The sequence below is a fragment of the Leptopilina boulardi genome, unplaced genomic scaffold (assembly GCF_019393585.1).
Source record: "Leptopilina boulardi isolate dan_hultmark-lab unplaced genomic scaffold, ZJU_Lbou_2.1 LbouV2_110, whole genome shotgun sequence".
Lineage (NCBI taxonomy): Eukaryota > Metazoa > Arthropoda > Insecta > Hymenoptera > Figitidae > Leptopilina > Leptopilina boulardi.
Genome location: NW_026137653.1, coordinates 240,400 through 259,380, shown reverse-complemented (window position 1 = coordinate 259,380; position 18,981 = coordinate 240,400). Strand labels below are relative to the sequence as shown.

General features: G+C 28.5%; 3 protein-coding genes across 5 annotated transcripts; 1 reads left to right on the top strand and 2 right to left on the bottom strand.

Moving 5' to 3' along the window:
* Positions 1 to 30: 30 nt before the first annotated feature.
* LOC127277004 (proto-oncogene tyrosine-protein kinase ROS) lies at positions 31 to 17,517 on the top strand. Of its 2 annotated transcripts, none has more exons than XM_051297801.1 (20): positions 31 to 434; positions 4,665 to 4,721; positions 6,349 to 6,408; positions 6,523 to 6,613; positions 7,933 to 8,165; positions 8,288 to 8,530; positions 8,619 to 8,766; positions 8,840 to 9,324; positions 9,415 to 9,701; positions 9,782 to 10,147; positions 10,225 to 10,528; positions 10,595 to 10,918; positions 10,992 to 11,596; positions 11,669 to 12,310; positions 12,377 to 13,749; positions 13,809 to 13,916; positions 13,975 to 14,201; positions 14,275 to 14,745; positions 14,843 to 15,206; positions 15,271 to 17,517. In XM_051297801.1, exons 1-20 carry the CDS (start codon positions 294 to 296, stop codon positions 16,074 to 16,076), a joined length of 7,335 nt encoding a protein of 2,444 aa, XP_051153758.1. In that variant the 5' UTR covers positions 31 to 293; the 3' UTR covers positions 16,077 to 17,517. The 2 variants fall into 2 exon arrangements, with proteins under 2 accessions (XP_051153758.1, XP_051153751.1); XM_051297794.1 differs by having other exon boundaries at positions 6,520 to 6,613.
* On the bottom strand, positions 6,635 to 7,756 carry LOC127277729 (cAMP-dependent protein kinase catalytic subunit 1-like). The gene has a single exon (XM_051299049.1). The coding sequence runs from the start codon at positions 7,754 to 7,756 to the stop codon at positions 6,689 to 6,691; it is 1,068 nt and encodes a 355-aa protein (XP_051155006.1). The 3' UTR covers positions 6,635 to 6,688.
* On the bottom strand, positions 16,642 to 18,933 carry LOC127277017 (smad nuclear-interacting protein 1). Of its 2 annotated transcripts, XR_007842305.1 has the most exons (4): positions 18,769 to 18,933; positions 17,719 to 18,658; positions 17,529 to 17,638; positions 16,642 to 17,315 (listed from the first exon to the last, which is right to left on the bottom strand). XR_007842305.1 is itself a non-coding variant. In XM_051297808.1 (3 exons), exon 2 carries the CDS (start codon positions 18,628 to 18,630, stop codon positions 17,719 to 17,721), a length of 912 nt encoding a protein of 303 aa, XP_051153765.1. In that variant the 5' UTR covers positions 18,631 to 18,658; positions 18,769 to 18,933; the 3' UTR covers positions 16,642 to 17,638. The 2 variants fall into 2 exon arrangements, 1 of the variants encoding a protein (XP_051153765.1); XM_051297808.1 differs by having other exon boundaries at positions 16,642 to 17,638.
* Positions 18,934 to 18,981: the final 48 nt, after the last annotated feature.

The window sequence follows — 18,981 nt, the reverse complement described above, 5'->3', positions numbered from 1 at the left end:
AGAGGGAGTAAATGTTGGCTGTTTAGTGTCAGTTGCTCTTATGCTACTGAACCAAGAACCATATCACTTTTGTTCACTGTTTAGCAAAACAGAGCCACGTGATTTTATTTCGAAATTTATTAAAAGATATCGAAAAGTGACCGGAAAATAGTTTTTTTTCTTTCAAATAATTTAATTGTAAAGTTTTATGTAGTTTTTTTTAAAAAAAAAGTGAACAATGAACTAGTTTTTGGAGGCAAAAAATTCGTGAAAACAATAGATATAGGATTTATATATTTTGGGGGATATATATTATGTTAAAACAAACATGTGTGATTTTGATAATATTGATATCAGTGGGAAGAATTTTTACAGTTCGATTAAAAGATTTAAATTTGCAAAATGGACAAAAAAATCTTCAGGAAGAATGTTCTTCGGAATTCAACATAAATCAGGTGTGGAATAACTTTTTTAAAAAAAAAAAAAAAAGATTCTTATTTGTTCTTTTATCCTTTTAATTGGAGATTGTATACGGCTAATCAAACTTGAATATATTAAATTGATGTATATCCTTGTGTAGGCGTGGATTGTAAATAAGTCTTCTCGATCTTATTCATAGTTTTTTTTTTTTTCAAAGATAATTAGAAAAAATATTTTTCATATTTTCTAATAATAATGATAGGAATTTTTAAGTAATAAAATTTAAATTTATTCTTTCAAAAGGAAGGATTTCAAATTGTATAAAAAAAATTTAGTTGGATTAATTTTATGGTGTTTCATATATAGGGAAATTGGAATTTTATGGTGAATTTTATAGTATTAAATAGAAATGAAAATTAGATTAAAATAGTTGAAATGAAAAGAGAGTGGAGGAAAAGTGGTTGAACGCAAAGGACATATCAATTGAAACCCACTCTTTATTCTGAGTGTACCATTAATTAATTAACATCTATGTCGGCGCATCGTTCATCTCGAAGGCGAAAAAGTGTTGCTTAATTTTTAACAAGAATGCATGCAAATTTATATAAACTCTCGCAGTTTCAATGTTGATAAAAAAAAAAATCAAGATTTTTTTTCAAAAATTAATTTAAAACAAAAAAAACAACTTTATTTCTCTTAGAGAATATTCAATCGGGAAATGAATTTCAAAAGAGAATTTAGGCTTGGCTAGTTTAAAGGTACACCTGTAATTACGATTTTACGTTCACAATGAATTTCCTGTTGTTACTTCCTTTAGACTCACATTGTTGATAATGTCACAATTTTTGTTTTATTTTGAATTTCGATATAGGGAATAAATAATAAATAAATATTAATTAATATATTAATAATAAAATTAAATTAATTATGAAAAATTCATGTCAGAAAAATAAAAAAGAAAAGAATTATAAAAAAAACTTGTTTTAACAAGTGTGATTAAAATTTTCCATAGATCAAAAAAAAACGGAAGTTAAAGAATATTTTCCCAGTGATGTATTTTTTGAAATGTATTAGACAATAGCGAATAAAGTACATAGTTGAATTTAGCACAAAGTTGTTACTGGTTATATAAAATTTAAAAAACGAATGAGATAAATATTTTTCTAATTCACAATATTAATAAATTATAAAACAAATGAATTTTATGTAAAAATTTCCAAAATTTGAATTTATTATTTAAATAAATTGAAGAGGTGGAAGAGAGAAAAGGATGGTGGGATGAGGAATGTGAGAGGAGTCGGCAAGATCTGAGGAAAAGTATAAGAGAATGGAGAATGAAGAGAATGAGGAAAGAGGAGTATAACAAGAAGCACAGAGTACACGGAAAGTTAGTAAGAAGGAAAAGGGAGGAGGGAAGGATTAAGTTTGTAGAAGAGGTGGAGAAAGCGATCAGCGAAGGGAAAGAATGGGAGGTAATAAACAGGGAAAGGAAAAGAAGAAAGGATATCAGTGAAGAGATAAGGATGGATGAATGGACGAATTACTTCAAAGGATTAAGTGGGGGTACGGGGAATAGGGTAAGAGGGGAGAGAAGAGTAAGGAGTGGGGGGATGGAATATGGAGAAGTTGCGAAGGAGGAGGTATTTGAGGCGATAGAGAGGTTGAGGAGAAACAAAGCGGCGGGGTGGGATGGGATGGAAGGGGAATGCTTAAAATACGGAGGAGAGATGATAAAGGAAGAGATGTGGAGAGTAGTAAATATGGTGTGGAAAGGGGAGGGTTATCCGGAGGAATGGAGGACGGGACTAATTGTTCCTATAGTGAAAAAAGGAGAGGGGAGAAAGGTGGAAGATCATAGGGGAGTGACGCTGATGCCGGTGGGGTACAAAGTGTACGCGGAGGTGATAAGGAGAAGGCTGGAGGAGAAGGTGGAAGAGCTAAAGTGTATTCCGGATAACCAAACGGGTTTCAGGAAAGGGATGGGCACGCTGGACAATATTTATGTGCTAAATTATTTAGTGAATAGGAATTTGGGAAGAGAAAAAGGAAAATTGGTTACGGTGTTCGTTGATTTTAAGGCGGCTTTTCCTTCAGTGAACAGGGGAGTGTTATGGAGGGTGATGAGGGAAAGAGGAATCAACCAAGAATTAATAGAAAGGGTAAAGGAATTGTACGAGGACACGAGGGAGAGAGTAAGGATAGGGGAAGAATTAGGTGAGGTATTCTGGTTGGGAAGAGGGTTAAGACAAGGTTGCCCTTTGAGTCCTATCTTATTTAATTTGTTGATGGCTGATTTAGAAGAGAGAATGGCAAAAAGAGGAAAGGGTGGTGTGATTCTGGGTAAGGGAAGAATTTATACGTTAGCGTATGCGGATGATGTAGTGCTCTTGGCTGATAATGAAAGTGGTATGAAATTGTTATTGAAAGAGTTTGAAAGGTATGTGAGAGAGATAGACTTGAATGTGAATAAAGAGAAAACGAAGGTGATGATTTTTAGGAAGAGAAAAGGAAAGGATGAGGAAGAGTGGATGATGAATGGGAAGAGAGTGGAAGAGGTGGATGAGTTCTGCTATTTAGGGTATTGGTTTCAGAAAAATGGGGGGCATGAACTGAATGTAAGGAGAAGAATGGAAAGGGCAGGAAGAGTGATTGGACAGGTGTGGGGAATTGGTGAAAGAAGATTTAAGGATGACTGGAAAAGAAGAGTGTGGCTGTTTGATGTGTTGGTGTGGTCGGTAATGAGTTATGGTGTGGAAATATGGGGATGGAAGGAGAGAGGAAAGCTTGAGAGTATGCATGAGAGGTATTTAAGATGGACCATGGGGGTAGATTGGAATTGTCCGGGTTATATGTTAAGGGAGGAATTGGGTAGGGATAAGTTAAGTACTAGGCAGAGGATGAGGGCGATGGGAATAGAAGAGAAATTTAAACAAGGGAGGGGAAGCGCGATCGCAAGGGAATGTTGGAAGAAAATTAAAGCGGGGGAAGGAAGAGGGGTTAAAAAGATGTCAAGATGGGAAAGGGATAGAGAAGAAGCATTGGAGGAGGGAAGAGAGTGGGGTGGAAGAAAGAAAGAGGAGGTAAAGGGGTGGATAAGAAAAGACAGAGAGGAGAGGTGGGAGAGGATATTAGGATCGAAGTATAATAGATGGTATAAGATGGTAAGGGGGGATGGGAGACCAAAATATTTAGAGAAGGTGAGAAAATGTGGAAAGTGGAATAGAGTATGCAGATTTAGAATGGGTGAAGGAATGAGGGAATGTAAATATTGGATGGATGAAGAGAGAAAGGAGTGTAGAGTGTGTGGCTATGAGCGGGAAGAATGGGGTCATGTGTTGGATGGTTGTGTGGGACGGAAGGATGAGGGAAAGGGAGTGGATGAAAGGGTGAGGTGGATATTGGATGAGAATGGGCAAGGGGAAAGGTGGATGAGTGAGTTGGAAAGGATAAGGAAGGACAAAAGGGAGGGGTTAGCGTGAATCATAGTGTGAATGGAAGAAAACAATACGGAAAAGAATGAAAGTGAATATTGTAAGGGGTGGGCGCTAATGGGGACGAAGCCAATATGGGCGAAAGGAACGGGAAACGGAAGCCCTGGCACTGGCGGATAGTTGGATTAAGTTAATTTTAAGAGTTGCGTATAGGTTAAGTTATTAGGTTAAGGATTTGTTTGTATTAGGTTAAGTTATGATGTATTTTTGGAGTCTCGAACCCTACTGTATGTAGGGAGAGTAATAAACATATATATTTAAATAAATTTAAAATTAATTTAATTTCATAAATAATAATTTTGAGGGAAAAAATAAATTTTTATTAGTAATATAAATATTGTAAATATTAAATTATAATTAATAAATTTTAAATGAGAGAAATTTTTCTTTTAATTTTTAAAATTAAGAAAAATTGCAATAGATTTGATTTTTTTAATTTTTTATTTCATTGACCCTATTTCCGAATTATCTCAATGGATACAATAAAAAAAAAAAAAAAAAAAAAAAAATCAAACCATATATCTCATGTACATAAGTTCCTGTTGGAGAGGAAGAAAAAGTTACGGATCTACCTCGTGTATGAGATGGCTTATATAAAATACTTAATTGAATCGCTTGGTGACTTTAAAACACCATAAATTGTTTCGTCCGGTTCAATTGAAACCCTAAACATTGTATAAAAGTATCCCGACATAAAAAAAAAATCACAAAATTGTAAGAAAAATTTATTTACTTTTTTTTTTAAATAAAATTGATTTTTGTTTTTTTTTTCAGAATCGAACAGATGACAATTCTGAAATGGACTGTGATACACAATGCACGATCAATCAGGTATTAATCAGAGATTTTTTTTTTGCTGTCCCACCGCTGTCATCTTTTAAAATTAAAAAAAATTAATTTTTTTTGATCGGATTTTCGGACCCTTTTTGCACTTCCGGTCTGCTCGGGCCCCTTTTATATACATAACGTAAATGTTATACAGAGACAAGAGACGATAAAGAAAAAAAAAAAATTTGTGTTTCATGGACACAATGAATGAATAAAAGAATGAACAGTGTATGACGCACGTTTTAAATTGAATTGCGTACAAGTGTCGCCAAATTGTCGTGTGACTCCCTGATATACTGGAAAAAAAAAGAAAAAAAAACTGAAGAGAAAGTAATGAAGCATAAAAATTCATAAAGAAATATATTTATAAATTTTGATTATAATACATAATTTTCTTTTCTACCTTGAGAGCGCATTAAAAAAAATTGTGTGTATAAAATTACAAAATATAAAAAAATTTCCACAACTTCCTGTTTTCAATCCTCGCAACTTTAATTTAATGAGGTTTTGCAAAAACCTATAGAGGAGCAAAAGTGGCAGGATGAAATTCTACAATCTACACGGGGAGTCGAGAGAGAAACATTAAATGTTGAGGATTTAATGAGGAAGAGAGAAATTAGCTGATGCCTCCGCTTTTAGTAGTATATAGTAGTCTTTACCATCGTCAGACGGCTCTGACAACTTTTAATAAATTTCTACACTGTCCAAACAAATTAGAAGCTTGATTTTGATCCTCTTAAAAAGTTCTCTCATATAATGAAGTAGTAGATTTCAATTTATTTTCAATCTTCACGGATTGCCACTTTTTATGTTTAACATTTTCAATTTTAAAAAAAATTGCCATTTCTCATTTAAACAATTTACGATTAAAAATAACAAAATATAATATTTAATAAATTAATTTCCCAATAAATTTGGAAATAAAAATAGTATTTTAAAGAAATATTTATGTTTCACTTAATCAGATATAAGAAAGTAAAAAAAAAATTAATCTTTAAACGATATTTTAGAAAAAAAATTGAAAAATCTATCAATGAATCCATTATGCGTATATAATGTTTACTTAATTTTATTGATCGGATTTGCTTATTATTTTAGTCTAATTTGTCTAAATGAAACGCCTCGAGTAGCATCGTCACTACACGTGCCAAGTCTCTTTCGAATCAAGTGATTGATTGAAATTGAGTGGTGAATTATTCCACTATATTTAATCATTCCGCAAGTCACAAATTTATCAAAACTTAATAACACAAAGATAAGATATATATAATGAGGCATTTTTATATAAAAAATAAAGTGTGATTAGAAATTTTAGAAAAAATTTTTGTATACGTTTTGTAATTTTATTAATATTTTTAATTTTTCGAAATTAAAAAACAGTCAAAAATTTTTTTTATTAAAAAAATTTTAGCACCTTTTTAAATTCAATGTTTGTTCAAGACACTCGCAAATCTATGCAACAATCGTGATAATACTGTCAACGTGGGTGTTGTAATTGTTAGAAGCACATGGCAAAGTGATGACACGTATCATGAAAAATTATGATTTTATTTAATAAATTACTAACTCAATTGCAAGCAGAGAAATAGTTTTCTATTATTTTTTTTATAAAAAAAATTTTCATTTTCAGTGGACAAAAGGTTGTACTACCTGGCATCAAGCCCTTAACATAGATTGTAAATCTGTTTGTGTAAGTTTTTTTTTTTTTTTACTTTTATTAAAATTTTATTTACATTAAATATCTTGAAAATTCAAAAATAGTTTTTTAAAATAATATTTATATACATTTTTATTTTTTAAGAAGAACGGAACTCAAGAATTACTATCACCTAAAGAACTTTTTTGCATTGCGGGTTGTCATCAAGCCCTAAATAAATATTATCATCAATTGAAAGGTAAATTCGTAAATAAATCTCTTTCTTCTTTAATATTAATTAATTAATTTTTTTAACGAATTATTAAATTTTTCATTAAAAATCAGCAAATTCTTCAGGATAATGATCAAAACTCTCAATTTTAAATGATTCTTCTTTATAGTGATCAAAATTACTTGAATCTCCCAAATGTTTAAATTTTGGCTTATAAGGTGCTTCAATATCTTGATTATAAATTTGTATCCAATCAATTGTTTTAAACCATGAATGTCGTTTAATATCCATTGAACCATTCTTTAAATTTCCATAACGTCTTGTTAAATCAATTTGAAGAATATTTTTCAAAAGATCCTTTAAATCATTACCAAAAATAATGGGAAATTTATATTTTCCAGCGACAATTTTCTCATAAATTTTCATTGGTCTTGATGAATAAAATGGTGAATAGCCAATATTCATTTCATATAATAAAACACCAAAACTCCACCAATCAACTGATTTTCCATATCCTTTTGATAAAATAATTTCCGGTGCTAAATATTCAGGTGTACCACATAATGTCCATGTTCTTCCTTCAATAACTTTAGAAAAACCAAAATCTGTCAATTTTAAATATCCATTTCTTTCAATAAGAATATTTTCTGGTTTTAAATCACGATAAACAACATTGCAATAGTGTAAATATTCTAAAGCCAATGTTACTTGAGCTGCATAAAATTTTGCTGTTATTTCATCAAATTTTCCCATTTGTTTTAAATAGGAAAACATTTCACCGCCACTTATAAATGGAAGAATTAAATAAATATAAGAATTGTCTTTAAAAAAATATTCCATATAAATGACAAAGGGAAATTTGAGACATTGTAAAATTTTTTTTTCATTATAGGTGTGACTCACCTGATTTAATTCAATAATTTTGGCTTTTGTCAAAATTTTCATCGCATAATATCTTGATGATTGTTTATGTTTAATTAACATTACTCGTCCAAATGCACCAGTACCAAGTGTTCGAATTCTTTCGAAATCGTCCAATGATGATTCATTTTTATTATTATTATTAGAGGAAAAACTTTTTATTTTCCATTTATTTTGAAAAGAATGTTTTAAATCTTCTAAAATTGATTTATATTCTTTGAAACCATTTTCCCTGTTTTCATCAATCATTATTTTTTTTGATTTATCTTTTTTATTTTGAAAATACTTCAGAGCGATTGGTTAATATTTTTTTTATGTCTTCTATTGTTTTTATTTACTTTATTTAAAAAAATCGAATTTTTTGAATAAAAAATTGGAAAACAAATTTTTTTTACTTTTTGGATAATATTCACTTAAATTTTCAGCTAGAATTGGAGTACCATTGGCACCAACTCTAGTTGTTGATTCATTAACTGCCACATCACTCAGACTTGAATGGAATGGAATCGACATCAAGAGAATTGGAAATGGTATTTCTTATTTTGTTCAATTGCGGCACGAGGATTTGTCAGAAACTTGGCAATTTTGTAGAAATCAATCCTGGAGAGAAGATGATCAAATTCTTGTTTATAATTTACAATCGTACACAAAATATAGAGTAGGTTAATTATTTATCTAATTTTTTTGTAAATTAATTTTTAATGTAATTTTTAATGTAATTTTCAATTTAATTTTTATAATTTATTTAATTTTTTAAATAGTTTTTTTTTTTAATTTCAGTTTCGAATTGCTCTGCTGTTGAGATCAATTCAAGATAATGCTGAAATTATTGTCTCAACTCCAAGCATTGTAATATTAACGAAACCTGCTGGAGTTCCAATTTCAGCTCCTAAAATAATAAGAACAAATGCCATTGACAGTCAACGGATATCTATTTCCTGGGAAGCTGGTCCATTTTCCAATGGACCACTTTTATCATACATTTTAAAACTTCATGAAGGTTCACAATTATTGCAATCGAAGGTTCTCCAGTAACTAATATCCTTTTCTTTCCACTTTTTCTCTATTTTTTTAAAAAAAATGTATTTTATTGAAAAAAATTTTTTTTCAGAATCTTCCAGCTACAGAAATTGTGAATCATCACATGTTTCGAAATCTGAAATCCAATAGAAATTATTCAGTGAGTGTTTCAATGAGAAATGCCGAAGGAGATGGACCACCTGCAATTATTTACGTTTCCACATCATCAGAATCAATTGGTAAAAAAAAATTTCAAGTTCTAAAAACAAAAACAAGAGAATTTTTTTTTTTTATTTTTTTTTTTATTTTTAGTTAAAAATACCGAACAATCTCTACTTATTCTTGGAAGTGAGCATTCAATAATGAAACAAGGATCTGATATTTTTGATGAACCAAGTATTGTTTATGAAACTCAATTAAATATTCAAGGAATTGCAATTCACGTTGTTTCGGCACAAATTTTCATATCCGATTCAATGGGTTATGTGTATCGAAAATCAATATCTGAAAATTCTGAATCAATAATTGTATTAAATCCAAATAATATAAATTTTCAACCATTGAGTTTGTCAGTTGATTGGTTAAATTTATATCTCTATATTGTGGGACAATTAAAAAATATGACAAATTGGCAAATTTTAAGATGTGATTTAGATGGAAAAAATTTAATTGTTGTTATGCCTAATTTTTTGACAATGCCTTCTCACGTAGAAGTTGATCCCTATAATGGATATTTATTCTGGATCACTAGCCAAGGTCTTTATAGACTCGATTTAGCCGAAATTGATAATCGTGAGGTAATTAGAAATTTTTTTTTTAAATAAATGTAAGAAATTAATTAATTAAAATTAATTAAAAAAAATTTAATAAATTGATTCATAAATCAGGTTCAACCAATTTTGATTTTGGAACATTCAAATTTGGGTGCCTTCATAGTTGATCATATAAATTACCGTCTACTTGTTTCTTATCACTCGGAAAATACAGTGAAATCTGTCTCATTCGATGGAAAAGAAGTAATTGATTTTAGAGCCAATACTCAACAACCTAAATTTAAAAATGTCTCATCATTGACTATGATTAATAATCTATTTTACTGGACTAATGGATATGAAGTTTTAACTGAAGGCTATCATTCTGGACAGGATAAATATTTTCACAATGTTTTTCCCAGGTAAAATTAAACAATTATTTTTTTTAAATCAAAATTTTATCTAATTAATAATTGTAATTAATCATAAATCTTACTTTCAGATATGTAGATTCTTCGGAAATGTACATAAGTGTTAATGCATTAATGAGTACAAGTCAACCGATTCCAATTCCGGTAAATCCACCTACAAATGTTCAAGCAATTTTAGGATCCGAAAGAGCAAAAATATCTTGGCATGCTCCTTATTTACTTGACGAACAAGGACAAGGTGCTTGGCAAAATTGGTTTTACGAATTGGAAATTAAAAATAATTATTCGGGTGAAACTATTCATCAAATAGGAATTTCTGATTTGAATCAATCTATTTTTAATTTAAAAGAGAAATCCAATTATTCGATAAAAGCTGCTGCCTACACTAGTGCTGGAAAAAGTCCCTGGTCCAGAGAATTTAAAGGACAAACTTTAAGGTTGTGAAAAAAATTTTAAAACAATTTATTTAAAGAAAAATTTGTTTTAAATTCAATTAAATGTTTTCTTATTTCAGAAATGAAATTCAAGCGTCAATTTTGTGGTCCACACAAGAAGGATTTTTAATAAGCGATGTGACTGGAGAAAATTTAGATATTTTGATTCACAATACAAATTTAAAAGAAGATGGAATTGAATATTTTATTCGAGATGTGAGTTGGTACAAAGATTTATTGTATATTGTGGGAAATAATTCTGTTCTTTATCAATATAATATGACGAGTCATCAGAAATCATCATTAAATATTAATTCCGTAAGCAGCATTGCAGTTGATTGGATATCAAAAAAACTCTATTGGGCGAATCAAAAACAACAAATTGTAAGATATTTTTTATTTTATTTCAGAGAAAACAAAGAATTTTTTTAATAAATAAACTTCTTTTAGATAATAAGATCAAATATGAATGGATCTAATCAACAACTCTTACCTATTATATCCAATGTTAAAGAATTAATAATTGATTCTTTAGAGGCTTATTTATATTGGACAACTGGCTATACTATCGAAGTCACTAGATTGAATGGTCAAGAAAGAAGATATTACCATTCAGATGAAATATTCAGTGACAAACAAGTCATAGGCTTGACCTTAGACTTGGAAAATCGATTTCTCTATTGGATTATCAGAAACTATGAGAGTGTATCAATTTTATATCGAGCTCCTACTTCGGAAAAATTGCCTTGGAATCGAAAAATAATACCAGAAAAAGTATTAAAATAATTTATTACATTAATAAAAAAAAATAATTATTAAATAATTAAATATCGATTATTTTTTTTAGATATCGATGATGGAATCTAAAACTATTCAAGGTCCTTTATGCTATTTTTCTCAACATTTATTATGGCTACAAGATAATAGAAATGCAATAATTGGTGATATGATTGGACAAAACACAGCAATAATTAATGGAATAAAATTATCTCGCCTTCATATGACATCGATTTTAAATCCATTTCTTCATCAATTACCAAAGTCTTTTAATTCTTTTGAAAATATCAATGTTTTACCAAATGCTGTCAATATTCAAAGTATAAGAATCGAAGGCAATTGGACAAATTTCAACATAACTTGGGATGCTGTTAATAATACAAATTATGGAATTGTCAATTATGAAGTGAAATTTATCGATATCAATAAAAATTTAATTGAAAAATTAACAACTGAAACTTCCATCGTTTACAATAATAGTTTACAAACAATTCAACCATACAGTTTGATTGATGTCAAAATAAAAGCATTCACTTATTGGGATAGTGCTCATTATAGTAGAAAAATTTTGAGATCACCTCAAAGTATTCCAAGTCAGCCTCGTAATCCAAGAGCTTTTGTGGAATTTCAAAATTATCCATTAGCCAATATGACAAAATTTGATTTTGTCTTAAGGTAAATTAAAATGTCATTAAATCTTTTTTTTTTTTTGTTAATTAATTTCAAATAAAAATATTTATTTTTCAGATGGGATTTGCCTCAATCATCAAATGGAATTATTTTAGGATTCGTTCTCAAGTATTGGTATACAATAGATAAAAGTGATTTTATCATTTCCGATTCAATCAATATTTCATCATCAAAACTTGAATTTACGTTATCTCATGTTTTACCAAAAACAATATATCATTTTCAAGTGCAAGCCTATACTGAAATTGGCGTTGGACCTTATACAAATGAACTCAGTATATCGACAAAAAATGAAATTTTTTTACCACAATTATTAATTGTAACTACAAATATGCTGAAAATTTTTGATCTTGATCGGCAAATTAATCAAATAATTAATTCACAATCTATTCGAGAATTAATATATTTAGCCGCTGATGAAAAAATATTTTCTATAAACGAAATGCAAGAATTAGTAACATTGAATATAAATGATGAAAATGTGAATAAAATTCTATCTCTAAATAATTCGGCTAATAGTATTTGTGTCGATTGGATTTCAAGAAATTTATTTTGGTCCGAAACGAGTTATAAAAAATCTAATGGCAGTTACATAATGAAATTACAATTATCAACTTGGCACTCGGGAAAATTGAAATATAAAAAAATTATTTTACGAAACAATCGAATTGTAAATTTGGATATTTCGCCCTCAAAAGGGTAAATATTTTTTTTTAAATTTCCTTTTTTTTAATATCAAATATAAATTTTAATATTTCATTTCAGAAAATTATTTTGGATGGAATTGAACAGTAAACAAGATCGTGGAGTAATAATGTACTCGGATTTATCTGGTGAGAATGTAAAACCATTTTTCAATCAAATGAAAGACTGCTCTTGTCCTTTTATGCCAGTAATTCGACCTGTTTTTACAATTGACAATACAAATCCTCATAATCCAACAATTTATTGGATATCATTGGAGGGACATCTTCACGAATCAGATATTGACGGATGTTTTTGTAATTTAATCATCGTTAGTGAAGAACTACTCTCTCCAAGTTCTCTAACTGTTGATAAAAAAAATATTTACTGGTCAAATACAAAAACAGAAAAATTATATCTCGTAAATAAAATACATCCCAACAAAGAGGGAATAAAAAAATATCATTCGGCAAATGTGAATAAAATTAAAGCTTTTGGAAAATCATTACAACCTTATCCTGATAGTGAATGTTTCACATTTTCACAATCGGATTATAATATTCAAGAAATTTCTAAAACAAAAAACAGTATCAAAATCAAAATGCCACAGCCAATTTTTCATGAAATTTGTGACAATTATAATTTACCATCCACATTGTATACAATTTATTATTCCGAATGTTTAGAAGAAAATAAATGCTCTGAGGAAATAAAATTACAAACATACGATGCAGAAATGGAAATTGAAAAATTAAAATCATTTACAAAATATCGATTTAGATTAGGATTGAGCAATTATTACAATAGTAATGAAAATTTTAGTTCTGAAATTATTTTACAAACAGAAGTTGGAATTCCATCAAGACCACGAAATGTCACTGTTAAATCTTTAACACCGACAACAGCGGCAGTTTATTGGTTGCCATCAGAAATATTAAATGCCAATTATATTAATTATAAAACATATTGGACACCAAATACAATTAATGGAAGAGTAAAAAAAACATCTGGCATTATTGAAGAATCAGGACAATTAGAAGATGGAAGACATTTTGCTATTTTACATCATATGCTTCCTAATCAAGAATATAAAATTTTTGTTCGCGCCTATCCTCCAAATTTCATTGACAATCATAATGAAAGTAATGAACAATATCTCAAAATGTATCCTGAGCCAAATAATTTAACTGTTGAATATTTTACAACAGCTTTGACTATATTTTGGTCACCCGATATTAATTTGACTGTTGATTATTCTCTTGAATTTACATCATTGACTCTTAATAAATGGCAAATTGTTAATATTTCAAAAATAATTAATAATACCGCAGAATTTCATATTATAAACTTGGAACCAAAAACTTCGTATAAATTTCGTTTAATGATCAAATATCCTGATAGTAAAGAACAATTTATTTGGCCAAATGATAATCGATTTATTTTTGAAACACTTGGTAAGAAAAAAATTCTGTTTAAATCAGATTCTGTAAGATTGAATATTTTTTAATTTTAGATGATGTACCAAGTGCACCGGGAAAACCAACAATAGGATCAATTTTAATTATGAGTGCCTCTGTTGTCATTAGCGTCATGTTATTTAGTTTTTGTTACTTAATTTGTGGTAAGTTTTATTTAATTTTTTTGATTTGTCAAAAACTTATATATTTTGAATTTAATAGGAAGTTATAGACAGCGTAAAGAAGATAAAAAAGCAATTCTATCACCGAGAATATCCATCATTGAATTGCCTACATTGAGAGAAATTCCTCGGGGAAATTTTGTTCAAACCAATGCCTTGTATTGTCCATTAACATTGCAATGTGATAACGATGATATGATGTTACCTAAAATAAAAAGAGATCAAATAATATTAAACAGATTTTTGGGTAGTGGTGCTTTCGGAGAGGTTTGTTATTTTTATATAAAAAAAAAAAAAAATAAAATTTTATCAATTGTTTTAAATTAATTAATTTCCAAAGGTATTTGAAGGAACTGCGAAAGATCTTAATGGACCAGGATATACGCCAGTTGCAATAAAAACTTTAAGAAAGGGAGCATCCGCACAAGAAAAAAATGAATTCATTAAAGAAGCAAGACTAATGAGTCATTTTCGACATAAACATGTTCTTTTGCTATTGGGTGTTTGTTTAGAAACTGATTCACCTTTATTAGTTTTAGAATTAATGACAGGTGGTGATTTATTAAGTTATTTAAGATCTCATCGATCTATTCAACCTTCGGATCCCAATGCACTCACTCTTCAAGATTTACTATCAATATGTGAAGATGTTGCGAGAGGATGTCGCTATCTTGAGGAACTTCATTTTGTCCATCGTGATCTTGCTTGTAGAAATTGTTTGGTATCATCTAATGATCGTCAACATCGAGTCGTAAAAATTGGTGATTTTGGACTTGCTCGTGATATTTATAAAAATGATTATTATCGCAAGGTTATTAATTCTATTATTTTTTGAAATTTAATGTTTAAAAATCATTTTTAAAAAATCATTTCAAAAAATTATTTTTAAAAAATCATTTTTATTATAGGAAGGAGAAGGATTATTACCAGTTCGTTGGATGGCTCCAGAATCATTAGTAGATGGAGTATTTACATCTCAGAGTGATGTTTGGGCATTTGGTGTTCTAATTTGGGAGATAACATCATTAGGACAACAACCATATCCGGCAAGAACGAATCAAGAAGTTCTTCATTACGTAAGAACTGGCGGTAGGTTACCAAAACCTTATAATTGTCCTAAAACTTTGCATCATTTGATGCTGAGATGCTGGAGTTCTATTGAAAGGAGACCAAGTTTCAAATCATGTCTAGAAGAAATTGTCACCTTGAGAAATACCATCGAAGATTCATGTTTGGTTCAAGTATTTTCGAGTCGTTACTTATCACAAATAGGTAAGTCTTTCATTCCTAAAAAAAAAACAATTTTTAAACGTTTAATTTAATATTTAATTTTCAGGATGTTCGGGAAAATCGACTAACTCAGAAGAAAGGCGACAGGAAAGTACAATTTCAACATTATTAGCTCCTAAGTATTTAGAATTATTATCGAGTCCAGATGAGTGGTCCATCTCTTCTAAAAATCCCATATCTGCCTACGAAGTGCCAAGATCTACATTAGTAGATAAAAATGCAAATTTCCAATTTTCTGAAAATTCAAAACATGAAAATTCAAACGATGAAGAAACATCAAATTTAGAGAGTCAAATTGTAGATAAACAAATTCTAAATAAAATCCTACAGAGAAAAAATCAACAAAGAAGACTCTCTGTAACTAGTTTAAATATTCCGGAAAAAAAGAGAATTTCCATTGTCAATTGTCGAAAAAAATGTCGATCCCTTGATAATCGACAATTGAGAAACAATATAAATTGTAAAGACACGAGATTTTCCAAATATTTAAAAAATCCACGAAAAGTGATAAAAATGAGCTCAACTGACAATTTGAATTTAAAGGAAAATATCAATAATTCTAAAGAATCAAATACAAATTTAGATATAAGACCAAGTTCTTCATTAATTAATTCTGAAACTTCCACAAAAATTAGTCAATACAATCTAGACAATAGTGAAATAAATAAAAGATTTTCAAATTTATTAAAAATTCAAAAAACAAATTCCAGCTTACAAAAAGCGAAAATTCCACTAGTGATAAATAATGCATTGTTAAATTTACTGCAACAAACACCTGAAATTGAAGATAATGAAAGAATTATTACTTATACAATTATAAATACTGATGCACTTAGAGTAAATGGATCTTAAAGAAAAGAAAATTGAAAGAGACTTCAATGTTCACTATTTAGACTGATACTTTGAATTAAAAATTAGGGAAATTTGACTAAAGATAATTATAAGAAAATTTTTTTGACTAGTGAACATTATAAAATATATTTTAATTTAATTGATAATAATTTATTATTAAAATATAATATAAAAATAATTTTTAATGCGTAAAGCAATTGCAAAAGTGCCACAATTGACATCATTAATGAGACAAATCTTAAACTCATTAATGTTAGTGAATATATTATGCCAAATGATATTTTTATACAATCTATTATATTAAATTATTATAAATAACTCATATACAGTAGTAGTTGATAATTAATTTTTTTTAAAGATTTGTTAAGTTTTTTGTGCTTTTATATTCTGAGGAATAAATGATTCTAATGTATGTATCTTAAATAGAAAGTTTTCTATTTTAATTATTTATAAAGAAAGAGTGCCTTCAATTCTATTTATAAGTTATTTAAAATTAAAATACTTTCTCATGTGATGAGAATGTAAAAATTTAAAATTATTAAGCAGGTTAAGAAAACTTGCAGAATGGACTAGAAATATAATTTTTATTAAACGAAAGTTATATATAACATACTTCACTCAAAAATACGTATAATTTTTTTTTTTTTCTTGGAAAGACAATCGAAGTTTAAAACTCTATTTAAATTATATTTCAATTGAGAAAATAATTTACAAGTATCATTAATAATTAGGGAATGAAAGATCAGATTATTTTTCTTTTATATATTTGAGGATTTTATGTAGCAATTTTTTTGACAAAATTCACAGCAGTAATTCTAAAGTTATATGGCCCTGTATATTGTTTATATGTATAAATTTATGTAATTGCGCTCCACTATTTTTTTAATTACTTTGTATACGTTTGTAAACATGAAAAATGAAAATTAATGTTAACAATGTTTTTTTTTTTATATAACGATTGTAAATAAATTTGTCATCATTTTGAGAAATTTTATATACATTGCATTTATTATTTACAAATACTCATCAAATTGAGTAATCATACATTGATTATTATTAATTAATTACAATTGTAATTATAATTTAATCAAACTCACCTGTCTTCAAATTTTTGATTTTTTTTTTTAAATGTAATTATCTCAATTTTTCGAAGTCATTGTAAATACCAAAATAAGCAAATCGAAGATACGAATCTCGTAATATTCGAAAATTAAATGTGAGTTTAATTACAATCGTTTCCTAAAATTAATTTAAACGTTAATTAGGTATTGAACTACAATTATTTATTGAATTTGAATTATATTTCGGAATTTCAGAATAAGAAGTAATAATTTTTAAATATTGATTTAAATCTAATATCACCAATTAACGTAGATAAAAGAAGAATTATCGAAATTCTTTTTCTAAATGTGTTAGTAAATACCACTAAAAAAAAAAAAAATTGTAGCATACCTAAATTGCAATTCTATTTTATCGTGTCTAAAACTTCCATCTTGTTTTCATTGATAGTTAGTGATTTTAATTTACTGTTCCAAACGCAAGGTATGTAGATTGAAAAATATCTGTAACAAAAAACGGTTATTTTGAATTTAATTACAGTAAATGAAATTAAAAGATTTTTTTTTGAAACTGAATTAATTACCTATTTTGAACTACTGGGAACATCGTCATCTTGATCTTCGTCCTTACTTTTCTCATGAAGCAAAACATATTCTCGTGTACTAAATCCAAATTTAATAACATCTCGTTCAAGTAATTCGTGATACCTTCTTCCTTCTAATTTGACATCATTGACAAATGTTCCATTCGCTGATTCTAAATCAATTAAATAGGGTCGTACACGTCGACCTTGTGAACCATCCTCTCTTGAATATGGAACTAAACGATATTGCAATGCCGCATGTTGTTTTGAACATGAAGGATGATCTAAAGGAATATCAGCAATTTTTCGATCTCTACCCATTAAAAATGCCGATTGACGATGAATATAAAGTGTAGGCAATGATTTTTCTCCTTTAAATTGATACAATCTCCATCTTCTTTTTGGTTTCATTGCATCATCGGGTTCAGCATATTTTATAACAACTCCATTAACTGTATTTGTATCTTCAGTTAATTTACCTGATAATCCAAAATTTGGTTTTTCTTTCTCTTGTGGTTTTGGTTTCTCTTCATTTTTTATATTCGCTTTTCCCCATTGTGGCGATGCTTCTTTTTTAATTCTTTCTCTTTCAAAACTACTTTTACTATCACGTTTATTATTTTTAAAATCACGTTGCCTATCATCTTTAGATCTTTTTGATGGACCTTCATCGTCCATATGTCGTGGATGATCATTTCTCCTTGGTGGTGGAGTTTCTAATCTTCGTTTTCTTTCTTGTCGGCTATTATTTTTGTGAAATTTATTTCGTCTATCATTTCTGTCAGCATCATATCTACCACGATTACTTTCTCGATGATGATCACTGCTATTAGTTTTTTGATAACCTCGTCGTTTTCTTCGTGATTTATTTCTACTTTCATCGTCACTGCTATTACTGCTGTCAGATGACATTTTTACTTGTGATTATGAATTATAATTGCTAAAATGAAAATGTTTTTTTCAATTAAATTTTGATAGAAAGACGCAAACAGAAGTATACATTTTTTAGGTTATGTTATGTTTCAGAAATATGTGTTTTACTGTACATACCTAGTGTCGGTGTTGTAATTTTCTTCTTAAAAAAAATATGTTTATTTACTTTTTAATGTTTATTTACAAAAAAATTTGTTAAATTCTCACTTAATATATTATATTTTATTGCTTTTTTTATTATTGGGTCTCAACTCACAATCCATTGATATTTTTGTTTGTTGACATTTCGAGAGTTTCGAGAATTCTGGTATCGAATGATAGGTGGTGCGA